At 35.9% G+C, this 18,559-nt stretch overlaps 3 protein-coding genes across 3 annotated transcripts; 2 read left to right on the forward strand and 1 right to left on the reverse strand.

The window, feature by feature from the left end:
- Positions 1 to 9,186: 9,186 nt before the first annotated feature.
- Positions 9,187 to 12,775, reverse strand: LOC132637994 (uncharacterized; the record flags this gene model as incomplete). The annotated part of the gene is made up of 3 exons (XM_060354995.1): positions 9,187 to 9,798; positions 12,155 to 12,207; positions 12,303 to 12,775. Coding segments are annotated over 3 exons (750 nt in total), but the record flags the coding sequence as incomplete, so codon positions are not given.
- Positions 12,776 to 15,604: 2,829 nt separating this feature from the next.
- LOC132637995 (uncharacterized) lies at positions 15,605 to 16,592 on the forward strand. Its single transcript, XM_060354996.1, has 2 exons — positions 15,605 to 15,869; positions 15,982 to 16,592. Exons 1-2 carry the CDS (start codon positions 15,605 to 15,607, stop codon positions 16,590 to 16,592), a joined length of 876 nt encoding a protein of 291 aa, XP_060210979.1.
- Positions 16,593 to 17,942: 1,350 nt separating this feature from the next.
- Positions 17,943 to 18,479, forward strand: LOC132637997 (uncharacterized). The gene has a single exon (XM_060354997.1). It carries the CDS (start codon positions 17,943 to 17,945, stop codon positions 18,477 to 18,479), a length of 537 nt encoding a protein of 178 aa, XP_060210980.1.
- Positions 18,480 to 18,559: the final 80 nt, after the last annotated feature.

Below are 18,559 nucleotides of genomic sequence, written 5' to 3' on the forward strand. Positions count from 1 at the left end.
GAGGGATTTTTCCCTCCATTTGGGCTCACCTCACAACAAGAACGAAAAGGGATCTAGGGTTTACTATAAGAAACCCACCCCAGTTTCAAGGGGAGGTTTTTTTTTGGGAATCGGGGCGGAATATCCTGAAAATTTCGATTAAAAGCTTTAAAACTCAGTCTTATGTTAATTAAAAATCCAATAGAATATATACCGAGTCTAGTTCGATTTCCAGTTTTAAACTCTTTATTTTTGTCGTGTTTGAGAGTATTGAGGGTCTTAGAAGGAATTTAAACTCTATTCTCGGTGAGGGTTGCATTCGGAAGATCCGAGCGTCATTCGCGTTCGAGCATAGATCCGAGACCCCCCGCACCCCTGTTCACTGCACCCAAGAAAGGTAATTTTTCTTCCTTTAAGTTATTTTTGTGTGTGTTTAGTTCAGTATTATTTGTTTTTGTTTGTGCTTAGGTTAAATTTTGTGTCATTATCTTTTCCTGTTGTTATTAGTAGTAGTTTAGCATGTCTATTTATGCTTTACTTGTTAATTAATAGAGTACGTGACAATAGTAGTTTATATGTCCTGTTAGTAGAATATTCAACCTTGTTAAGTGTTGTTGTTAGATCAGGCATGACTAATAGGTAGATCTGTGTCTAATCTTTGTTTGCTCATGGTTATGTTAGTGAGGAACATCTCTATAATGTTGTTTAATGTAGTTTAATAATGACACAGTAACATGGATTGCTGAGATTATAGCATAGTAAAGGCATATCAGTTTGTTATTGTGATAACAATGATTACTTGTGGTTAAGACATATGGTTCCGGTTTGTTTTTATCTTGAGGAAGGCCAAATCTGGTATTTGTTGAAGTTATGAATGAGCCCCTTTAAAATTCAAGCCTGGTTTGGTTAATGTCTTAAAAATGAATATTTTGATTTGAGTTGAGTTTACCGCTTACATGCCTATAAACCTTGCTTAAGTTTGAACATTGTTTAGTTGTATGCTCATGGGAAGGGCTTATAAGTGCATTCGTTATTGAATGCCACTCTTTGCATAACTTGACTAGTCCTATACCATTAACCTTTATATATCCCTCTAAGTTCAGATATCTATATATTTTCATGTTTTGTTAGTGGAATAATGAAAGTTTGATTAAAGTTTTGGCCATTACTACTGTATGAACAGTATATCTATGTTTTGACTAAGGTTTTGAGTATGTTGTTTTGTTCAAGCATGGTCCATGTCTAAGCATATGATTGTTGTATTTAAATATATGTGGCTAAGGAATCTCTATACTAGACTAATCACAGTTATGCAATAGAGTATGTCAGGAAAATGTGAGTATTAAAATAGGTCCTGTCCATTTTTAGTGTGAAAATGCCTTCTAAAATAAGTAGTCTTTTCTAGTTTATCATCTTAGTTTTACTTGGAGATGATGTACATGATGTCACATGTTATGTTGACTTTTAAATCTGTGAAGCATGAATACAAGTGGTATAGAGTCTTGTTTTGATGGAGTCCGACATAGAACTATCACTTAAACTAGTTTCTGAAATCAAATGTGCATGATAAGTCATTTTTTTTAGTCCAAGGCATATGTGATTGAAGCCCTTTTTGTGTCTGGTACGAACCTATTTAAACCCTTTAAGACCCATTTTAACTAAGAGCATCTTATGAGTAAAAAGTGCATCTACATGGTACATGTTTGCATTTATAATAGACGTGACACTGGATTCTAAAATGAATTTTGAAGACAAGTTTAGAATGCTATGTCCATGCTGAGTGTCTCAGACCTATAATTATGTGTATTTGTTTGTCTCTGCTCATGTGCATTAAGTTGAGAGTTAGCTATAAGTTATGGACTTAAGTATAGTCTAAAATTGATGAAAATCTAGTTCAAAGTATTGTGTTTTGCACTAGTGAGTATACTGCTAAAACCTGCCTGCATGCTTTGTTTACAGAGGTTTATTTTCTTAAAATAATTCTGCAGTACTTGTTTAATTGAGGTTGTGTATGCTATGTATATCTAAACTTGTTTGGTATATTGTCCCTCTGTCCTAAACTTGTTTGGTGTATTGTCTCTTTTCCCTGCATATGTTGTTATTGTATTTAACTGGGAACTCTGAAATATGCACGACCTTAAGTACATTTTCCTTAAAATCTTCTTTTGCCTAATTGATTGTGTGTGGTATTTAGTAGATGCCCTTGCATATACAAGTTATATTCAATCACATATACTCCAGAGTATATGAGTTGGTATATCTGTGTATATATGGCATATCATTCCTTACGTGGTTGATTGATAAATTACTCTTGTTAAATTTGGGCCTTCTCTTCTTCTTCCTAAATTAGGCCTCTACGTATACAGGAAGTTTAACTTGAAATTCAACCCAATTTGCCCATTCTTGTTTAGTTACTTATTTGGAACATAAATTGTTCGCCTTAGCCGAATTTAATCTTAATCTTCTTACTGTTACGTGATGGTATTTGAAGTTTCCTTCTTTAAGTTATTAAATTTTGCATTACTGAGTATCTAGACCTATACTAATCCTTTTTCTTTCATTTTTATGCATGACCCTCTCGTATAAGTCCAAGGGACTCGTCTTATTCCCGCATTCGATGTTGGGCTAAATCCCAACGTAATATTCCTCTCAAGTCACCCCCCCCCCCCCCCCATCAACCGGGCAGAAAAGGGATTTTGGGCCAAAGCCCATATGGCAGAACAGATCGCAGCAGCATTAAAATGGGCCAAACCCATTTGATTATATTGTTCCTCTACTTTATTTTGCGTATTTGATTTGTATTGCATGACTAACATTTTACCTTATTTTTGTTTTCTTAGCTTAGATGAATCCTAGCGGAATTAGTGGGGGACAGTTTTGATGATAATGGGTAGTTAGAGTTCGAGTTTGCCTTAGAAATAATGTATTTAAAACAATTTAGAATTTATGATATTTGAATTTAGAATACCTTAAAAAATAACGCATTTAAGGTAGTTAAATTTAGATAACGTACTTATTCTATGACACAATTTAAAACAATAACGTACCTAACATATTTAGAATAATTTATGATATTTCAATTTAGAATACTTAAAAAATACCGTACTTATTCTTTGTTTTGTTTAAAAAAAAATATAAAAACAATTTTCTAAACGCATAAGATAAGATTGCCTATAATGCCTCATTCATTTCATTTGAGACTTAATTAGTTAATCCCTTTGTTTAATTATGATGTCCACTTATGTCTTTATATTCATTAAATTCGGCTAGTACTAGGTATTAAACCCATTGTGTTATCAAATGCAAATCTTTTACTTAACCACTTAATTACTTAAGATGAAATACTTTTTCTTATATTATCCATAAAATATAAAAATATTATTTTTGTCAAAATGCCTTATATTCTCCATTTTTTGAAATCTTGATAACATTTACAAACTATTTTCCTAAACATTTAAAATGTTATATTTGTATTTTTTAGTCTTAATTAAATAACCTAAGTTTGACCGGTTAATCGTAGTTAGCGAATCTTAAAGGATGCCTAACCCCTTCCCTTTAGGATAACCAAGAACCCTTACCTAGAATCATATTAGTTAAGCGGACCATTAACGGAGGTTTAGTTTAGCTTTGCCTTAGTTAATACTTAGGTGTTCTAATTCACCAATAAAATAATTAGGTGGCGACTCCTTAAAAATAAACGAATAGGAATCACCAATATGTTGTACTCCGATTTGACCCGTTTAAAATGGGGTATAACAAGATGTTTGAAATTTTAGTTTTGAGAGTGAAGTGTCTATATTTAAAAGTATTTTAGGGATAAGACACTAGTATCTCTCTGAACTTTGGCTAAAATTATTGCGACGTATCTTATCTTTACAAGAGTTTTGTTATCTAGCTAAACTTTTTTCTTCTGTAATTTTTTGCAGCTTATGTGCTGACGTGGAGCAGGGTGTGAGAACACCTCCTTCAAGCGTGTGGGAACTTTTAAAAAAGGTTCTAACCTATATGAAATGGCCACGTGTCAATTCCAATGCTGATTTTCAAGAACGTTTCACCCCCATTTTCAAGAGCTTAAAATCTAATTTTTGTCTCGAAATTCAACAAAAACTCAGCTAAATCAGCACCAATCAAGCTCAAATTTCAACTACAACTTCACAACAACATCATCACCAAACCCAATAATCAATTTGGCCAACAACCAAGAATTTTGACAAACCCATTTTTTTGTTCTTCAAGCTTTTTTAAGGTCCAACAATGGTGAATTTGAATTTTTTTAATGTTGTTTAATGTAGTTTAATAATGACACCGTAACATGGATTGCTGAGATTATAGCATAGTAAAGGCATATCAGTTTGTTATTGAGATAACAATGATTACTTGTGGTTAAGACATATGGTTCTGGTTTGTTTTTATCTTCAGGAAGGCCAAATCTGGTATTTGTTGAAGTTATGAATGAGCGCCTTTAAAAATCTGGCCTGGTTTGGTTAATGTCGTAAAAATGAATATTTTGATTTGAGTTGAGTTTACTGCTTACATGCCTATAAACCTTGCTTAAGTTTGAACATTGTTTACTTGAATGCTCATGGGAAGGGCTTATAAGTGCATTCGTTATTTGAATGTCACTCTTTGCATAACTTGACTAGTCCTATACCATTAACCCTTATATATCCCTCTAAGTTCAGATATCTATGTATTTTCATGTTTTGTTAGTGGAATAATGAAAGTTTGATTAAAATTTTGGCCATTACTACTGTATGAACAGTATATCTATGTTTTGACTAAGGTTTTGAGTATGTTGTTTTGTTCAAGCATGGTCCATGTCTAAGCATATGATTGTTGTATTTAAATATATGTGGCTAGGGAATCTCTATACTAGACTAATCACAGTTATGCAATAGAGTATGTCAGGAAAATGTGAGTATTAAAATAGGTCCTGTCCATTTTTAAGTGTGAAAATGCCTTCTAAAATAAGTAGTCTTTTCTAGTTTATCATCTTAGTTTTACTTGGAGATGATGTATATGATGTCACATGTTATGTTGACTTTTAAATCTGTGAAGCATGAATACAAGTGGTATAGAGTCTTGTTTTGATGGATTCCGACATAGAACTATCACTTAAACTAGTTTCTGAAATCAAATGTGCATGATAAGTCATTTTTTCTAGTCCAAGGCATATGTGATTGAAGCCCTTTTGTGTCTGATACGAACCTGTTTAAATCCTTTAAGACCCCTTTTAACTGAGAGCATCTTATGAGTAAAAAGTGCATCTACATGGTACATGTTTGCATTTATAATAGACGTGACACTGGATTCTAAAATGAATTTTGAAGACAAGTTTAGAATGCTATGTCCATGCTGAGTGTCTCATACCTATAATTATGTGTGTTTGTTTCTCTGCTCATGTGCATTAAGTATAGTCTAAAATGGATGAAAATCTAGTCCAAAGTATTGTGTTTTGCACTAGTGAGTATGCTGCTAAAACCTGCCTACATGCTTTGTTTACAGGGGTTTATTTTCTTAAAATAATTCTGCAGTACTTGTTTAATTGAGGTTGTGTATGCTATGTATATCTTAACTTGTTTGGTATATTGTCCCTCTGTCCTAAACTTGTTTGGTGTATTGTCTCTCTTTCCTGCATATGTTGTTATTGTATTTAACTGGGAACTCTGAAATATGCACGACCTTAAGTACATTTTCCTTAAACTCTTCTTTTGCCTAATTGATTGTGTGTGGTATTGAGTGGATGTCCTTGCATATACAAGTTATATTCAGTCACATATACTCCAGAGTATATGAGTTGGCATATCTGTGTATATATGGCATATCATTCCTTACGTGGTTGATTGATAAATTACTCTTGTTAAATTTGGGCCTTTTCTTCTTCTTCCTAAATTAGGCCTCTACGTATACAGGAAGTTTAACTTGAAATTCAACCCAATTTGCCCATTCTTGTTTAGTTACTTATTTGGAACATAAATTGTTCGCCTTAGCCGAATTTAATCTTAATCTTCTTACTGTTACGTGATGGTATTTGAAGTTTCCTTCTTTAAGTTATGAAATTTTGCATTACTGAGTATCTAGACACATACTAATCATTTTTCTTTCATTTTTATGCATGACCCTCTCGTATGAGTCCAAGGGACGCGTCTTCTTCCCGCATTCGGTGTTGGGCTAAAGCCCAACGTAATATTCCTCTCAAGTCACCCCCCTATCAGCCGTGCAGAAAAGGGATTTTGGGCCAAAGCCCATATGGCAGAACAGATCGCAGCAGCATTAAAATGGGCCAAACCCATTTGATTATATTTGTTCCTCTACTTTATTTTGCGTATTTGATTTGTATTGCATGACTAACATTTTACCTTATTTTTGTTTTCTTAGCTTAGATGAATCCTAGCGGAATTAGTGGGGGACAGTTTTGATGATAATGGGTAGTTAGAGTTCGAGTTTGCCTTAGAAATAATGTATTTAAAACAATTTAGAATTTATGATATTTGAATTTAGAATACCTTAAAAAATAACGTATTTATTTAAAATAACGCATTTAAGGTAGTTAAATTTAGATAACGTACTTATTCTATGACACAATTTAAAACAACAACGTACCTAACATATTTACAATAATTTATGATATTTCAATTTAGAATACTTAAAAAATAGCATACTTATTCTTTGTTTTGTTTAAAAAAAAAATATAAAAACAATTTTCTAAACGCATAAGATAAGATTGTCTATAATGCCTCATTCATTTCATTTGAGACTTAATTAGTTAATCCCTTTGTTTAATTATGATGTCCACTTATGTCTTTATATTCATTAAATTTAGCTAGTATTAGGTATTAAACCCATTGTGTTATCAAATGCAAATCTTTTACTTAATCACTTAATTACTTAAGATGAAATATTTTTTCTTATATTATCCATAAAATTTAAAAATATTATTTTTGTCAATATGCCTTATATTCTCCATTTTTTGAAATCTTGATAACATTTACAAACTATTTTCCTAAACATTTAAAATGTTATATTTGTATTTTTTTAGTCTTAATTAAATAACCTAAGTTTGACCGGTTAATCGTAGTTAGCGAATCTTAAAGGATGCCTAACCTCTTCCCTTTAGGATAACGAAGAACCCTTACCTAGAATCACATTAGTTAAGCGGACCATTAACGGAGGTTTAGTTTAGCTATGCTTTCGTTAATACTTAGGTGTCCTAATTCACCAATAAAATAATTAGGTGACAACTCCTTAAAAATAAACGAATAGGAATCACCAATATGTTGTACTCCGATTTTGACCCGTTTAAAATGGGGTATAACAGGATGTTTGAAATTTTAGTTTTGAGAGTGAAGTGTCTATATTAAAAAATATTTTAAGGATAAGACACTAGTATCCCTCTGAACTTTGGCTAAAATTATTGTGACATATCTTATCTTTACAAGAGTTTTGTTATCTAGCTAAACTTTTTTCTTCTGTATTTTTTTGCAGCTTATGTGCTGACGTGGAGGAGGGCGTGAGGACACCTCCTTCAAGTGTGTGAGAACTTAAAAAAAAGGTTCTAACCTATACGAAATGGCCACGTGTCAATTCCAATGCTGATTTTCAAGAACGTTTCATCCCCATTTTCAAGAGCTCAAAATCTAATTTTTGTCTCGAAATTCAACAAAAACTCAGCTAAATCAGCACCAATCAAGCTCAAATTTCAACTACAACTTCACAACAACATCATCACCAAACCCAATAATCAATTTGGCCAACAACCAAGAATTTTGACAAACCCATTTTTTTGTTCTTCAAGCTTTTTTTAAGGTTCAACAATGGTGAATTCGAAATTTTTTTCTTCATTTTCGAATCTCATCAACAACTAAGGATCTAGAATGAGTTTAGCACTTGAATCTCAATTTTAAAACTTCAACTACCTTCGAGTATGCTCAACACCTCTAATTCTTTTTCAAGCTCATACAAAAATAATAACAATAACAATTGTCCTTTTCATTTTTCTAAATATAAAATAATATCTCCATTACATTTTGGAATTAAAAAGAAAACAAAAAAGAATAAAATGAAATAGATTTTAAAAAAAAATTGTGAAATACATGTGGCAGCGCAGGTATTTCACTGCCTGCCAAATGTTTGATTTTCTATGCCACTTCAGCACTTAGGATGACATTTAATTTATTTGGGGGGGGGGGGGGGGGGGGGGATAATAAGATCCTAGTAAAGGTGTGTCGCAGCAACCTGGGCCAAAGTTCAGGATCACTAGTGCCTTATCCCAATATTTTACTTTCAAAGTAGAAATTTCTAGTGTGGATCTCAACAATCGTGTTTCAAAACGAATATTGAATGATGTAAGATAATACAAGGTTAAAGTCGAAAAGAATAGTTAAAGTTCTAGTTTTAAAAGTACAGCTATTTTGAACACAAGCTTCACTTTATTAAAAAAAAAAAATACATGTAAAAGTTATGACTTATAATATTATCTTACTTCTAAATAATTTTTTGATACGGTGTTTGGTACTTTTTTGACCTTTTACTTTTATGGATCTACCAACTAAAAATGAGAACGGAAAAAATTCAAATAAAAAAATTCAAATAAGTTCTAAAAGTATTTGAAATTAAGTAAATATACTCTTTGCTAATAGCTTAATACATATACATCTTGACCATTCAATTGTCGGTCCAACATGCCCTTAATTTAATTGAATTAATTAACCTAATTAGCTGATTCATGAGTTAAAAAAGTATACAAACTTGAGCACATATGCCTTCTAGCAAGTTGTTTTCTTTATAACCATCAATTATCTTATTTGCTGAATTATAAGTTTAAAAAGGCAAATACACCCTTAAAAGTAGACAAAATTGAGCACATATGCCTTCTAACAAGTTGTTTTCTTTATAAGCGCAAGGGTGGTTGAGTTGGTGATCTCCCAAATTGGGAGTCTCAAGTTTGAAACCAAATGCAAACTTTCTCGGCGGAGCTTGTCGCACAGAACTTGCTAAGAGCGGTTTATGCCTCCTATTTGATTCGCAGTCTGTTAAGTAGAATTTCACTTGTGCGCATACGAAGGGTAGTGACTACGGTCCCCTTATCAACAAAAAAATAAGGTTGGTTCACACTTACGCATATAATCAAATGCACAACACAAAAAATGAAAAGAATAACAATCTTTCCTACTGCAACAATATCAGTGGTTGGATCAATATATAGGAATCAAATTGTCTCACAAGAGTAGTGAGAATTACTAATTTTGCATGCACAAACACCTCACATCTATATTTTTGGGATGAAAGTCGCAAAATAAGGCATTACATCATGAAACTTTGTACGGATACACATCCACTGATAAAAGATACACCCAAGCAAATATGGAAATAAGAGAAAAATTTCAGAAAAAAGATTAAAAGAAGCAGGAAAAATTGGGTATCTCAACACAAATTTATATACAACAGAAGTAACTCATTGTGAATCAAAGAGTAAAAACAATTAAAACTCCACCAAAACCAATCTCTCGTGACCTTGAGGTAAGATTTTTTTTTTTGCCAAGCTTTCAAGATCAATGTCCAAATCCATTTTCCTTCTTTGAATAGCACTGCTAGATTATTTCTTTGGATGAATTGAGCGAAATAGTGCCTCGATTTCTTCCTTGGCTCGTTCGAATATATTTGGACCTTTAACTTCACTAATTGGTGTATTTTCATCAATATCATCACTCCTTCCGTGAGTTTCTTTGTGATGAAGACGTGGAGATTTTTGTCCGGGCAAATGTGCTCCTGTCGTTTCCTCGACCCTTTCATTGTGATTATGCACCTTTTCTTTGTTCTCTGCTTAAACAGAACCACAGTTTGATCAGAGGATGAAGATGGACTTGAACCTCTAGCCGAAAGTGTGATGTGAAAACTGACCTTTGCGTTATTGGTAAAGCATGCACAAATAAATATAGAGTTCGGTCCAAAAAGACGGAAAAAAACTAACAGTTATTGTCACATGTTGCATATAAGGAACAAACATAGTGGAAGTTCTTCCCATTCTAAATTGTTTCTGATAAGCAAAAAAAATTAACAATACCAGATAGTGTATAATAATATGACACCACAAACCAGTCATTTTCAAATAAATCAAAAGCTTCATTTGGTTGAAAATAAACTGTATTATGCCCCAAAAAATGGTTGTTGTAGGAGATGTTCTACGTGAAAGAGGAAGCAAGTTAGGTTTGATGTTCATGGTATTTGATGGAAGTGAAAGAACTTCCCATCACTCAACCACGGGGAGTAAAACAACTCTGCCTTCGCAATTGCTATAGTGTTTCCCTTGCCTATGGACATTGTCCTACTTAATTGTCCCCGTGTTCATAACCACCTTTAAAACTTTTTGCCACCAGAAGACTTATGTAAGCATTTAAATTAAAGGTGTGTTTGGTATGGAGGAAAACATAAGTGCATTCTATGCTAATTGTCTCCCCAACACTCCTCTCCCCGTACCCCCCACCCCCCAGCATCACGCATCTCCCCGTCCCACACCGCCACACCCCTACCCCCAACACCTCCATTCCCTTCCTCCCCCCTCCCCCCCCCCCCCCCCCCCCCCCCAACCCAAAGCCCAGCTCACCCCCTCCATTGCCGTAGTGTTTGCCTAAATTATATATAAATGTTTGTGGGATAATATTTTCTGCAAACATACCAAACATCAGAAAATTAGTGGTACCAGTAAAACATTTTCCTTCATGCCAAACACTCCCTGAAGCCAAAACTCAATCTTCCATGAATTTTATGTCTAACCCAAAACTCACACACTTTCGACCAGATTGTATGGGTTTATATGAGCATCGATTCAAATTCAAAATGATTTAGACGTATAACACTATTAGCTAATTCTAAAACATCAAATGTTATCAGTCTAAAGGCTCTTACCGACAACGGATTTAGCAAATAATGTTTAAGGACACAAGGGGGTGGATTCACTATATTTGGACTTTGATACAAGATCCAACAAAAGTCTACCCAATGGAAGCTGAAATAGACACTGCCAGCACCAAGATTGCATAACCTGACCTTGCTTTATAAGAGGTTCATCTCCCACTTCAAAAATCAAGGGAAGTTCCCCATTTGAGGGTCTGTGGCAGTTAACTTAAATTAAAGTTTCAGCATTTATAGTTCAGAATTTGAAGGAAACTATACTCTTCATATAGAAGAGTTTTGAAAGTAAACTATTTCTCTCCTTGAGAGCAAATAGTTCTCCCCTATTTCTATAATGTAAGGTCAACAAACACCAGAAGTTAGAAAAAATGTTCCACAGAACATTTTCCACCGAAGCAGATGAAGCCTAAAAGGAAATGGAACTTTTACAGAGCTATCTCGCAATGGTGCTAGTGTTCTTGATCAGTCTGTTGCAAATTTTCATCTAATTCCCTAAGGGATCGTTTGATTACCGGGTTGAGGATAATTTGGGATTGTGTTTATCCACCACTTGGTTATTGGTACTCCCTCTGTCCCAAAATAGTTGTCACGTTTCGCTTCTCGAGGGTCCATTTGACTAATCTTCGGAGTTAAATTAGATTAGATTACTTTAATATTTTTGAAACAAAATTACTTTAATATTTTAATATTAACATTTAGATAATCGGAAACTTATACGAAAAGGTCTATCGGAAACAACCTCTCTACCTTTCACAAGGAAGGGGTAAGGTCTGCGTACACCCCACCCTCCCCAAACCCCATTTGTGGGACACACTGGGTATGATGTTGTTGAAACTATACGACAAAGTACTATAAGTTGCAATTCTTCCATTATATATATGACGAAAAATACATCTTAAATTTTGGTCAAAGTTTATATACTTTGACTCTCGAAAAGTGAAACGTGACAAGTATTTTGGGTCAGAGGAAGTATTACCAAAATCTTGAAATGATCTTATCCCGTATAAGAGGTGGGATTATAATCTCTAGATTATGATTCTGGGATGACCTCGTTTCGAACCAAATGACCCTAATTGTAATAGGAAAGTTTAATCATTTTAAAGAACGGGGCAAAAGCAGTACACAAAAACACACACGAGTCACTACTTAAATGTATAAGGTGACATGAGTCACAACACTGTTTATTAATCACTTGTTAAGTGATTATAATCATGAATCTTGGGAGTTAAAACAATCCGTCGAAGATTAATCATAGGGTTCAAACCTGAAAGAGAATCTGGCTTATGTGTCTTCAACTCAGCCGTCGTCCCATTAGTCCTGCAGATCATCAACAAATTAGTGCAAAATTAACTACTTAACATCCTCAGTAACATTTGTTCTCTATCTTTTATAGGAAAACCCGTTCTTGAAACCTTTTGTCGACGTCCGAAGTTGAACCATGACAATGATCTTCCTTTTTAGGATGAATTGCCTGAACAAGAGCCTCGATTTCCTCCTTGGCTCTTTCAAAGACATTAGGTGCTTTCACATCACTAATTGGTGTGTTCTTATCAATATCCTTACGCAGCCCGTGAGTTTCCTTGTGATGGTGATGTGAGTGTTTTTCACTATGCAACACTGCCTCAAATTCTTCTTTAACTCTCTCAAACACATTAGGTGCCTTTACATCCTTATCTGCCAATGTTAGAGTATCAAAAATCAGTCCGTTATCCAATGCAAATGTAAAACTCCAACCACCTATACTATACTCTCGAATGAAGGGAGTTGTGGAAGAATCTGAGCATTCAGTGCTAAATCTTAAGACACTTAGTGGAGTGGCCAAGATGGAATTAGTTTGGCTCGTGAAAGAATAAAAAACATATGACAATGCGTAGAGCAATTCAATTTATAAGCTCTTGTTTTTTCATGCGGTTTATACCCTATGTGGGATATTATGAGCCGAGTTGGCTTAACTGGTTGAAAGTAGCCGATAAGCTTATCAAGAGCTGAAGCTAATTTTATCAATAACAGTTTAAGTGTTTGGCTAGCAGTAGCGGAACCACAATAGAAGTTACGGATTCGGCAGACCTCAATAGTTTTGGCCCAAACCTTGTATTTGTAGTAAGAAATTCACCTAATATGTATGAACCCAGTAAACAAAAAAAGTTAGTGCTGAAACCATAAACTTAGGGCCTAGTGCTGGAACCATAAACTTAGGGCCTGTTAGGACAAATGTTTTTTGCTTTTCTCAAGTTCTTTTTTTCAAAAACCTGTTTGGTTACACATTGAGTCAGTTTTCCACTCCAAACATGAAATAAAAGTTTTTCAAGTAAAAAGAATTCCTCACAAAACTTCAATTGTTTTTCAAGTGAAATGCATGTCCAAACACAAGTTCAAACTTCCAAATACCCTTTTTCAACCTAACTTCAAATACAACAGCTTTTCAAATATTACTCAATTCATGTCCAAACACCTCCTTAAAATCCTGGATCCGCCTCTTTTGACTAGAAATGTTGAAACTAATAAGAAGCAGTTGATATGTTTTGTACTAGCGTGTTTCTACAACAACAACAGCATACCCAGTGGAATCCCACAATGTGGGGTCTGGGGAGGGTAGAGTGTACGCAGACCTTACCCCCACCTTGAAAGGTAAGGAGGCTGTTTCCGAAAGACCCTTGGCTCAAGAGAGAACAAGATAAAAAGGTACCAGCGTGTTTCTATTCTGTTAAAATGGTTGAAAACTGAAATGCCCTTAGAGATGTTTACCCTCAAAATAAGTTCATTATTGCAAAATTTTGAATCCTAACCTGATTCAAATACAAATTAATTTAGTCTCATGAATTACAGAAAAAGATTAGTAACAAAAGTAATAAAAACTCCAAACTTTTGGCTGAATTTAACCTACTAATAGAACTCCAAATCACTGAAGATGCATGAATAATTGATTGCTTAAAATAAAAGGGCTAAACTAAAATTCACTGAACTGGGCTTCCAAAGTTAATGTTAATCAAACTATAAAAAGCTGTTTACAAAACTAAAAATGTGCTCATTCTTGCAAAATTTTCAATCCTAAACTGATTCAAATACAAATTAATTTTAGGGACTACAGAGAAGATTAGTACTCCCTCCAGCCTAATTTAAGTGTCTTAATCTCTTTTTTTGTCTGTCCCAAAAAAGTGTTTCTTTCTATATTTAGTAAGTTAACAATTCCGTGACAACTTTATGCCCAGTTCATAACCAAAAGATTCAAATGACATTTTAGTACATTATACACATCTGGACCATTCTCTTTATTTCTTAAATACCGTGCTAATCAAACGAAGCGCTTACCCCCCGTTTGGATGGTGGTTTCCCGTGGTTCATTAATGTATGGTTTTCTAGGAAACCATATTTGTTTCTATTGTTCTTAAAATTATGTGGTATGGTGTTGTAAACCCGTGGTTCATTCCATGGTTATATAACCTTGAAAAGTCCCACTTTTTGAAATCACGGATTTGATGGTTTTTTCGTGGTTACGTATTTCATTTCTCCATTATACACTCCACCATCCACCCCATCCCACCCCCACCCGCCCCACGCTCCCACCCACCCCCGCCACTCACCCCAACCCCACCCCTGCCCTACCACCCACCCCCACCCCTAACTACCCCACTCCTCTGCCACCCACCCCACCACCCACTACCCTCACCACCACCCACTACCCCTCACCACCGCCCAATCCCACCCCACAACAACTCACCCCCACCCTCATCCCACACTACCCACCCCCCCTCACCACAACCCAACCCCACCCCCACAATCACTCACCCCCACCCTACTACCCACTACCCCCACTCTCATCTCACAATCACCCACCTCACACCACCCACTCCTCCCCCACCCACTACCTACTTATTTTTTAAAATTCCTATGTTATTCTTTACCTGAGTTTTATTAATATATATAAATTATTTCTAATTAAGAGTTAAGGTATTTTAGTAAACTTACAAGTTATTATCCAGTACCATATAGTCAAACCAAACAATACAAAGGTTATTAAACTTACAAGAAAATAAAATGCTTTAAAAGAGAATTTGTCCTTCAATGAAAGGATGTATTCTTTCATTATTTTGTAATCATCCCAGTAGTACATGACTACAAATGGTCTTGTTTCAGAATTCACCTTCTTTTCCTAACATTAACTTTCATATTTGCAAAAAGTTCCTTCCTTCTCTTTCATGACTACAAATGGTCTTGTTTCAGATCAAATCAATGGTTTTTGCTTTTCTAAAATAGTTCTCCACTGTTTGCATTGTATAGAAACTTAAAGCTCTGTCATATATCCACTAAAGATTTTTGCATTAATCTCATAAAAAGATGGAGCACATATAGCTTTTTAAGAAAATATTTTGAACATGTTTCAAACCTTCATCCGTTGTGCTTTCTGGTCATACTGTCCAACCACCACAAGCCTTAACAATAACAAGAAAAAATAGGAGGCAAGGATGGAGCCAGGGACGCAATAAATCCCCTTCGCCAAAAGATTACCCTGTATATACTAGATCAAAGTTTTTTTTTATGTACGTATTTTTTTGATCAAGCATCTTCTTTTTGTATATATATAATAGATGTCCAATCCTGTCACTTTTTCTCCTAGTAAAAATTCAAACTTCGCCGCCGAGGGGATGGTTCAGAGAAGCTTGCATGCATACCAGAAACATTGTCACTATTTAGATGAAGTAACCATAGACGAAGAATGGGTGACTATAATGCAGTACTTGCGCTCGAGGACAGAGTAATGGGTAATCCTGTGGTGGAGGCAGACATCAGAGATTTCAATCAGTTCCTAGTTGATGCTGCTATGACAGAGATGAGAACTGTGTGGAGGGATTATACGTGGACCAATGGACATGTGATGAGTAGGATTGATAGAGCCATTGTGAATTCAGACTGGATGCAACAATATCCCCAACTGGAAGCCTCTGTGCTGGACCCTTATTTTTCTGATCACTCCCCTCTATGTGTCAAATTTGATGACCCTCCGATGAAGCCCAAACCATTTAAATTTTTCAACCACCTAGCACAACACCCCGAATTTCTTAATCATGTCAAAAGCCTAGGGGACTCAAACAGCTACTAGTTTGGCACCAGTTTGGAACAAGCTCAAACGAGTTAAACTGGCACTCAAGAACCTAAACAACACTGCGTTTGCGGGGGTCGACACGAGGGTAAAAATTGCCAGGCAACAGTTGAAGGATATGCAAGAGAAGATGAGAAGCATGAACACACCGAGTGCACTGTTCGGGGCAGAGAAAGAATTAAGGAGGCAACTGGAGAAATGGAGTACCATTGAAGAGAGTGTATATAAACAAAAATCCAGGGTGCAATGGCTCAAGTTGGGGGACTCTAATACTGCCTTTTTCCATGCTTCAATAAAGAATCGAGTCAGCCAAAACATGATCAGGAGCTTGGTAAGCACAAATGGAAATGTGATCAACACAGAGAAGGGGATTGAAGATGAAAGTATAGGGTTCTATAGGACTCTATTGGGCTCCTCTGCTAAGACACTGCCTGCAATTAACTTAGCTGTGATGAAAAGACGTAGAATTCTAGATAGAGACAAACAATTACGCCTCATTGCTCCTGTACAGGCAGCAGAAGTCCTACAGGCTCTAAATGGAATAGACGACCAAAAAGCCCCTGGAAGTGATGGGTTCAATTCTCACTTTTTCAAAACAGCATAGCCTATTATAGGTGATGAGGTAACTAAAGGTGTCCTCCACTTCTTTGAGTCTTTAGAAATGTATAAACCTGTAAATGTCACCTCAGTCACCCTTATCCCAAAGGTCAAACACCCCACGACAATTAAAGAATACAGGCCTATATCGTGTTGTTCAGTCATATACAAAATTATCTCCAAAATTATGACTAACAGGCTACAAGGGGTAATGGATGAGTTGGTGGACAGCAGTCAAGCTGCCTTTGTGCCAGGGAGAGTGATTACCGATAATATTATCCTTAGTCACGAATTGGTTAAAGGGTATGGGAGGAAAGGAGTGTCCCCTAGGTGCATGATCAAATTGGACATGCAAAAAGCTTATGATTCTGTGGAGTGGGTATACCTTGAACAGATCCTAACTAGCCTGAACTTCCCTGGAAAATTCGTTAAATGGATTATGACTTGTGTGAACACTGTTACCTATTCTATTCTCATAAATGGCTGCCCCACAGAACCTTTCAAAGCACTAAAGGGACTGAGACAGGGGGACCCACTATCCCCTTATCTGTTTGTCCTGAGTATGGAGTATCTCGCAAGAATTTTGAAGACCCTTCAAGACGATCCTAACTTCAACTACCACCCCAAATGTGAGAAGCTCAATATAGTACAACTGGGGTTCGCAGATGATCTTCTATTATTTTGCAGGGGTGATCTCGGCTCAGTACAGATGGTATATGATTGCTTTACTTGCTTCTCAAAGGCTTCTGGGCTGGTTGCCAATGCTAGCAAAAGCTCAATTTACTTTGGAGGAGTGCCTCCGCAGGAGCAGGAATAAATCATACAAGCACTTGGGTTTGCTAGGGGTGAACTCCCGTTCAAATATCTAGGAGTTCCTCTAAGCACAAAGAGACTATCTATCACTCAATGCATACCTTTAGTGGACAGAATACTTGCCAGGATCTGTACATGGACATCCAAATTTCTCTCCTACGCAGGCAGGCTGCAACTAACAAAATCAGTGCTATTCTCGGTCCAAGTGTACTGGTCACAGGTGTTTGTACTACCTAAGCAAATCTTGAAATTGATTGAGGCGAAGTGTAGAACTTATCTATGGACAGGAAGGCCCGATGAATCCAAAAAAGCCTTGCTAGCCTAGGAGACAGTCTGCAATCCTAAAACAGCCGGAGGATACAATGTAGTGCAGCTAAGGACATGGAACAGAGCAGCCATATGCAAGCTCTTGTGGTGTTTGAGCAATAAGGACAGACTTTGGGTTCGCTGGATCAATGCCTACTATGGGAAGTATATGCACGACTGGGCCGTCCCTAAGCAAGCCTCATGAGTGGTCCAGAAAATTATCAAGGCAAGAACGTATATGTTGGAAGCTGGTTTGGATGTAGAGGCAATACTGAGAGGGCCCTCTTTCTCTATAAAGAAGATGTATGTCCAAATGAGAGGCAATTTCCAAAAAGTCCATTGGAAGAAGCTCACTTGCAACAATGATGGTTCTCCCAAGTGGATTTTTGTGCTAAACTTGACTGCCCAAAACAGGCTGCTTACTAGGGATAGATTGGCTTCATGGGGGATTACTCAAGAAGTTATATGTCCCCTATGTAATGTGGCGAAAGAAACTGCAAATCACCTATTCTTCGCCTGTGCATTTTCAGAAGGTATTTGGGCTAAGATATTGGCATGGCAAGGAATTAGAAGGTTTGTACTCGAATGGAAGGATGAACTACAATATGCTACAACAAGGGCAAGCGGGAACTCGATCAATGCGTGCATCTATAGGATGTCTATTGCTGCGAGTATATATCAACTGTGGGCAGAGAGGAATATGAGGATTTTCCAAAGTAAGAGCAGGACTCCAGATCTCAACTTTTTTGGCAGACCATATACAACTTTAAAATGACTTGAATTTTCCAGATTTCTGAGACAGTAGCTAGAAAATGTTAAGAGACATAAGGAAAGAATGAAGGCATCTTACTCGGA

Source organism: Lycium barbarum, chromosome 4, assembly GCF_019175385.1.
Source record: "Lycium barbarum isolate Lr01 chromosome 4, ASM1917538v2, whole genome shotgun sequence".
NCBI lineage: Eukaryota > Viridiplantae > Streptophyta > Magnoliopsida > Solanales > Solanaceae > Lycium > Lycium barbarum.